The sequence below is a fragment of the Coregonus lavaretus genome (assembly GCF_964263955.1).
Source record: "Coregonus lavaretus genome assembly, contig: HAP1_SCAFFOLD_1120, whole genome shotgun sequence".
NCBI lineage: Eukaryota > Metazoa > Chordata > Actinopteri > Salmoniformes > Salmonidae > Coregonus > Coregonus lavaretus.
The window spans coordinates 59,641-66,041 of record NW_028162428.1 but is presented as its reverse complement, the minus strand read 5'-3'; the positions used below and the strand labels follow the sequence as shown (position 1 = coordinate 66,041).

Genomic DNA, 6,401 nt, shown 5'->3' with positions numbered 1-6,401 from the left:
GTAGTAGTAGCTACACTACATGACCAACAGTATGTGGACACCTGCTAGTAGTAGTAGTAGTAGTAGTAGTAGTAGCTACACTACATGACCAACAGTATGTGGACACCTGCTAGTAGTAGTAGTAGCTACACTACATGACCAACAGTATGTGGACACCTGCTAGTAGTAGTAGTAGCTACACTACATGACCAACAGTATGTGGACACCTGCTAGTAGTAGTAGTAGTAGTAGTAGTAGCTACACTACATGACCAACAGTATGTGGACACCTGCTAGTAGTAGTAGTAGTAGTAGTAGTAGTAGTAGTAGCTACACTACATGACCAACAGTATGTGGACACCTGCTAGTAGTAGTAGTAGCTACACTACATGACCAACAGTATGTGGACACCTGCTAGTAGTAGTAGCTACACTACATGACCCGACACCTGCTAGTAGTAGTAGTAGCTACACCACATGACCAACAGTATGTGGACACGTGCTAGTAGTAGTAGTAGCTACACTACATGACCAACAGTATGTGGACACCTGCTAGTAGTAGTAGTAGCTACACCACATGACCAACAGTATGTGGACACCTGCTAGCAGTAGTAGTAGCTACACTACATATACATCCGAACAGCACTGTCATGTGTCTGTCTGTGGGATTCTATCAATCTTTCTTACGTGCGGGACATTCCGTATCTAGTATCAACTCATCTTTCATGAACCTGTGACTGCTGTCCCTCCCTGAAGTCTTTTGAGATGGTCTGTGAAGAGAAGGCTAACTTCCCTGGCCTTCACAGATTAAGTCAGTGTATTCTACGATGTTGAAGGACTCCAACGCATTCTATTATGCATATTTACAGTGAGCCTGCTAGACATTCAAGAAGAGTCAATAAGAATTATGGCGGGCACATGTTTACATTTTTATTTTAGTATCCATAGTTCAAAGCATGATTCTAAATTGTTAATCATAACACCGTCACCATTGCGTAACTGACAGCAGCAATTAGAGGAATCTGCCTAATTTAACTATGGATTTGAGACAGCGCTATCTGGAAACATCAAAGTTGTGTCAATTAAGTTCAGATGGTTAAAAAACCAAAGCTGCACCAGTTCTGAATTGGAGAACTTTGGCCAATCTAAGAAATGGGATTTAAACATGTGCTTAGAGCCGTTCCAAGAATTTAAAACATTGTTTTCCCAAATGGAGCGTGCTGCATGTATTTTGAATGTAACAGCAATCACAACAGGACAGAGCAAATAAGAGGTAAAAACATTCCACTGTAGGGTCCAGTGTGTATGAGTCTGTATTGTCAGAGTAGGCCAACAGTCTAGCCACAAATCACCTCAGTAATTAATTTGTCAAAATCAGCTTCCCTAGTATCAATGACTGACTGTCACCTATTGGTATAATTTTACCATGCACAAAACTCAGAAGCATTTGAAGGCATTCCTTCATGTTGAGTCAGTAGGTCGAACAATGATCATCTGGCAGAGTCTATGGTTATCATTGGTTGAGGTCAGGGTGCATAACAGTTACAACCACAGTGTTGTCAGCGCTATGTAACAAACCTCAGCCCAGGCAGAGGGGGTGGTAAAATGAAGCATATAAACCTTTATTGAACAGCTTTTTGGAAAAATATTTACAAAGTGAATATACAGCAAAAGACATACTGTTCAAGGGATTCAAGTATGCAACAATGGGGGGGGGGGGGGGGGGGGTTAAAACAAAAACTACTTTAACAGGAGGGAGAAGGAGATGTCAGACAAGTGATTATGGGGGAAAACAAACAAACAACTTTTGTATAAACCATGGTGTACATTTCCAACTGTAACTACATATCAATTGAGGAACCAGTCCCTACCAGTATTGGATGAGGAATAGGTCCATTAAAAAGCGACAAATCACCCATCCCTGTTTCTCCTCATCGGTCCCATTCCCAGTAAATAACACCGTCCTATCACTAAAATATGTACAAAAGCACAGACTTTCACCTGACTGCTCTGCACTAATACTATGGCTAAACATGCTGTAAATAACAAAAAAAGTGGAGACATGGAGAACAGTCCTGAGAGGCAGGAACAGGGACGGGGTCGAAGGTCAGTTGGGTGAGGAAGGGGTGTTATTGCGCCTCGTCCTCGGGACAGGAGTGCCAGGTCAGCCTCTCCTCATAGAAGGAGATGACCACCTGAGGGCAGCGGGTGTTGGCCTCACGGGCCGGGACCAGGTCCGCCTCGTCTGAGTCTTTCCTGTAGAGCAGAGGGACGTTGGTTTTATTAGTGGCTATTGATCAGAATAATAACACTCACCTATTCAGCAAGTAGCACTGATCAGGATAATAAAGTTCAGGTGCACATTAGAAAACTAAAATGTGAAGTTTCCAAAGGCACAAGTACAGTAATATTAGGAGGTGAACAACGTTATATCAGGGAAGATCAATTATATGAGGGATGGCTCTTGGGCTGTGCAACCCTGAAAAATGAGTGATATTTGAGAGGAACAGCACAGGTGAAGAGTTCATGTTTTGCAATTTGAGACTCACCACTTCATCAAGAACATAAGTTCTCCACTACTGTCTGTAGCACCGATTATCCTCTCTGGATCCAGGCTCCTGGCAAAGCCCCGTGGTTTGTCACTCTGAAACACACGGTACAGAAATAAACCACAGCTCCCATGCAACCAGTCTGGAAACCATGACAAACTGATAAAATAACTATTGCACTTGCAGACTAGCCTATACACAAAATAGTTAGGCCTACAAAAACACAAAATCCTACAACATTGATTTGAAACAAAAACACGGGTTAATTCGGACACTCACCACATCCTTCTTCTTCTTGGCTTTGTTTCCCTCCGTCTCTGGCTCATCTGTTGAAGACTTCCGCTTGTTGGAGTCAGGCTTCTCCACCACGGTCTTCTGGGCTTCCAAGAAAGCTGAGATCAGCTCTGGACAATCCAGGTTATCCTCTGGCTCCCAAGTGTTATCCGCTCTGAAAGGAAAGATACAGAAGTCAGTGGCAATTTCTTCTCCTGCTCATTTCAAAAGACTATCAGCATACTGGTAAGAAGAGTAAAACATGCTCTAGAAATGCAGCAAACTATTTAAATACATTTTACAAGAGCTTATATCTGTAACTAAAATGGAAGTCTTTGAAATTCAATTCAAAATGCAGATTATTTCAACTAGCTAGGTTCTGCAGGAGATGTATGCCACACAAGCACAGCCCCATACCAGGGAAGCACTTCCAGGCAGAAGGTAGGCGGGCGGAGGTCCCCGGAACTGTGCACTCACTCTGTAAATCCTTTCCACTTGAGGAAGAATTCCACCTTCCCGTTGACGATGCGCTGGTCCATCACCTTCTCCACAACATACTCCTCCGGCGGCTCTGCCTCCAGCACCTCCTTCTTCCCTTTGCCATTCTGCTTTTTACCCATGTTAGGCTGCGAAACAAGAGGGGAGGAGGTTTTCATCTTTTTAAAGAGACGAATTTGGGTTTTAATAACATGAGACCACCTGACACAATGCTTACACAGGCTATAGTCCAGACTAGCAATACAATATTAATATCAGATTGTTTTTCAAGTGATACTGTGACACCCAACGTGCCATTTCCTCATAGGGGATGATGAGCTGGCCAATCAGCGGTCTACTCGCATAAATATTTTTTAGGCCCGGTATACGACCACACCATAGCTTGTAGTCCTAAAAACCAGCAATGAGTTAGCATTTTCTACCCCTAGTTCATTGGTCATTCCTATTGGGGAAATGAATGGGTTTTTGGTCTATACCCCGAAAATAAGATTTACACAGGCTTAGATCTTATGCATTTTGTTCTATGAGATCAGTTAACATGACCTTTATGAATAATGAAGACTATGTGCTCAAATTAAGTCAGTTGCTGATTAGTGGCTAACTATCAGAAATGGAACTACAACATCAATAGCAACATTTCTCACGTCACTACGCCGACCACGCAAATTAGTCCCGATACACGAGTTCGCCAAAAAGCTAGTTAGCTTTCCGCCTACCAGCTCGAACGAAAACGCAAGGATGGTATATTGTTTTGCTCCAGGCTGCAACCATCTCTTCAGCAGGAAGGTGCTCGTTTTATTGTTTCCCAAATGATGTTGTCCATAGGAGACTTTGGGTCCATCTGATAATGTAAGCTAAGCCTGTTAGCTAGAAGTCAAAAGGTATACGCTTTATTTAATTTTTACATATTAGCAGGTCACTAGATTTTTACTTGTTTTGATTACATAAATGCTTAAATGGATTAGGTTTAGCTATCCCCCTTGGCTTTTGAAGAATATACAAGCAGTGGTGAAATGGCCAAAATTACCTTTATTCACCCAATACATTTACACACAATTATTGTATGCAAAATGAGGCCTTAGTGTTAGCACATCGTTATCTTTTGACTGGTTTTGATTACATAAATGCTTAAATTCCCAAAAAAGCTGATGAAGATCATTTCATAGAACAAAAGGGAAGCCATTACTATTGCGTTCCATTCTGTTGAGGTACACCCACACCATTCCAACACAGAAAAGTTGCTTTTAACATACTTCATTACCATTTTTTGGAAGGAAAACTATTTCACTCATATTGTAATCAATTATAGGTCATATTTAATACAAATCTGTTTACACTGGATAGTTACTTTAAAAGTTAAAAGTAGTGATACCTCTTACCCAAATATAGTGTTACCCATCGTTTTCTGTAATTATCCTTAACTAGCTAGCTATGATGAACATGTTTCTTCGCTGATAGTTGTTTGTTCTAACAGATCATGCTCACATGCTAAAAGTGGAGGGGAATCGCTTATGGAGCTAGACTAGGCAGCCGATAGTGCAGATGTAGCGCCCTCTATCGTCTAGGATTGATGTGCATTACCGGTAATACACTCGCATCCCCGGTGAACCGGCTTGTACATAAAGCATAATCCATTCCGCTGCCAGGCATAATTACCCTCCTTAACCATCGAATGGCGAGCAGCCGGAAAAAAGACGTGAAAATGTGTAACGTCTTAATAAAACCATTTCAACCACCTTGTAGTGCAGATCCAGCGCCCACTATAGGCTGCCTAGGCTATTATGGAGCTCGTGCGTTTTGCACTTCATCAATCATTCCTCTATCCTCACACAGACAATGCTAACAAAATAACTTTGTTAGCTAGCTAAATAAAAACGGCACACAGGTTGTAATTGTATTTTATGTAACGTTACTGTTAGCTATATTGGCTTCTAGCCAACGTTAGCTGTTTATATCTACATAATCTAACGTTATAACTACAGATTCCGTTGCCCCCCCCCCCCCCCCCCCCAACTAGAGAATATTTTTCAGGCCTAGGGCTAGTCTAATGCTTGCATTGACTGTACTAACAAGCTTAGTAGTTCCTCAAAGCTAACTACTCAATTGAACACAACTAAATTGTGTTAACTGAGTGTTAACATTAGTTAACTAGACATTGTGGGGTAGTTTGTTAGTTTGCTTGCGAAGTGGAATTTAGCAATCTTAGACTTCGTTAGCAAACTTCCAAGGCTTAGCTAGCTACCAGACGTTTGGGTTGGCACAATGGCCGGCTCAATTGTGATTGCAAGGCCCAAAAGCTGCAAATGGAACATTCCATTAGCACTTGTTAGTTGATTAGGCAGTGAGAATCAGATATTCCTTTGATAAAGGGCAGCTAGCTGACTATCAAGCGAAGTTACATAGCTACGCGTGCTAGCTAGTTAACTAGCTAGCGCAATTAAATCCCTTTGTCAGCGTAGCTTTGGTAACATTAGCTAGCAAAGCTGTAACGTTAGTAACCAAGTTGGCTACTGTGGCTGGACGGCACAAATATGCATAACATCAATGATCAGTCTACACTACACGTTGCATAATAATTCGAAGTTGGATCTTGAGGGACTCACCTTGCAAATCAATAAAAACCTAATGTAGAATGGACGACGGAAAGAAAGCAAGCAGCTTCGTTCTCTTCTCACCCGCGTGTGGTGCAGAATGTTGCAGCTGCGCGAGCGCCAAAAAAAACCCTGCCTTTTTCTACGGGTGCCGCTAGGGTACCTATTAACTCAACTTCGTACTGTGGATGTTTCAAAAGAAATCGTTGAATCCAGTCCCAAACAAGGAATTTTAAAGCCACATTCTGTAAGATTTCCAATAATGAGAATTAATGGAATAGGCTTAGCTAGCCCCCTTAGCGTTTGAATAATATTTACGAAGTGGTGAAATTATCAGAATTCACAATCACCTTTATTCGACAAATACATTTACACATACTCAGAATTGTACTTATTGGTAATATGGTGCTGCTAGTGATAGACAACATTTAGATACAGAATAGAGACAAAGGTGTTAACATACATTATACACAAATAGGTAGAGTGAGCATAGAGCTATAATAGAATGAGCAG

The 6,401-nt window shown here is 41.6% G+C and overlaps 1 protein-coding gene across 2 annotated transcripts; it reads right to left on the bottom strand.

Annotated features, from left to right (window-relative positions):
• Positions 1 to 1,573: 1,573 nt before the first annotated feature.
• Positions 1,574 to 6,015, bottom strand: LOC311119268 (chromobox protein homolog 3-like). 2 transcript variants are annotated; one of them, XM_084193990.1, is made up of 5 exons: positions 5,901 to 6,015; positions 3,277 to 3,425; positions 2,806 to 2,974; positions 2,527 to 2,621; positions 1,574 to 2,233 (listed from the first exon to the last, which is right to left on the bottom strand). In XM_084193990.1, the coding sequence occupies exons 2-5, from the start codon at positions 3,417 to 3,419 to the stop codon at positions 2,107 to 2,109; spliced, it is 534 nt and encodes a 177-aa protein (XP_084050116.1). In that variant the 5' UTR covers positions 3,420 to 3,425; positions 5,901 to 6,015; the 3' UTR covers positions 1,574 to 2,106. The 2 variants fall into 2 exon arrangements, with proteins under 2 accessions (XP_084050116.1, XP_084050115.1); XM_084193989.1 differs by having other exon boundaries at positions 3,277 to 3,455; positions 5,901 to 6,001.
• Between the last annotated feature and the right edge of the window lie 386 nt (positions 6,016 to 6,401).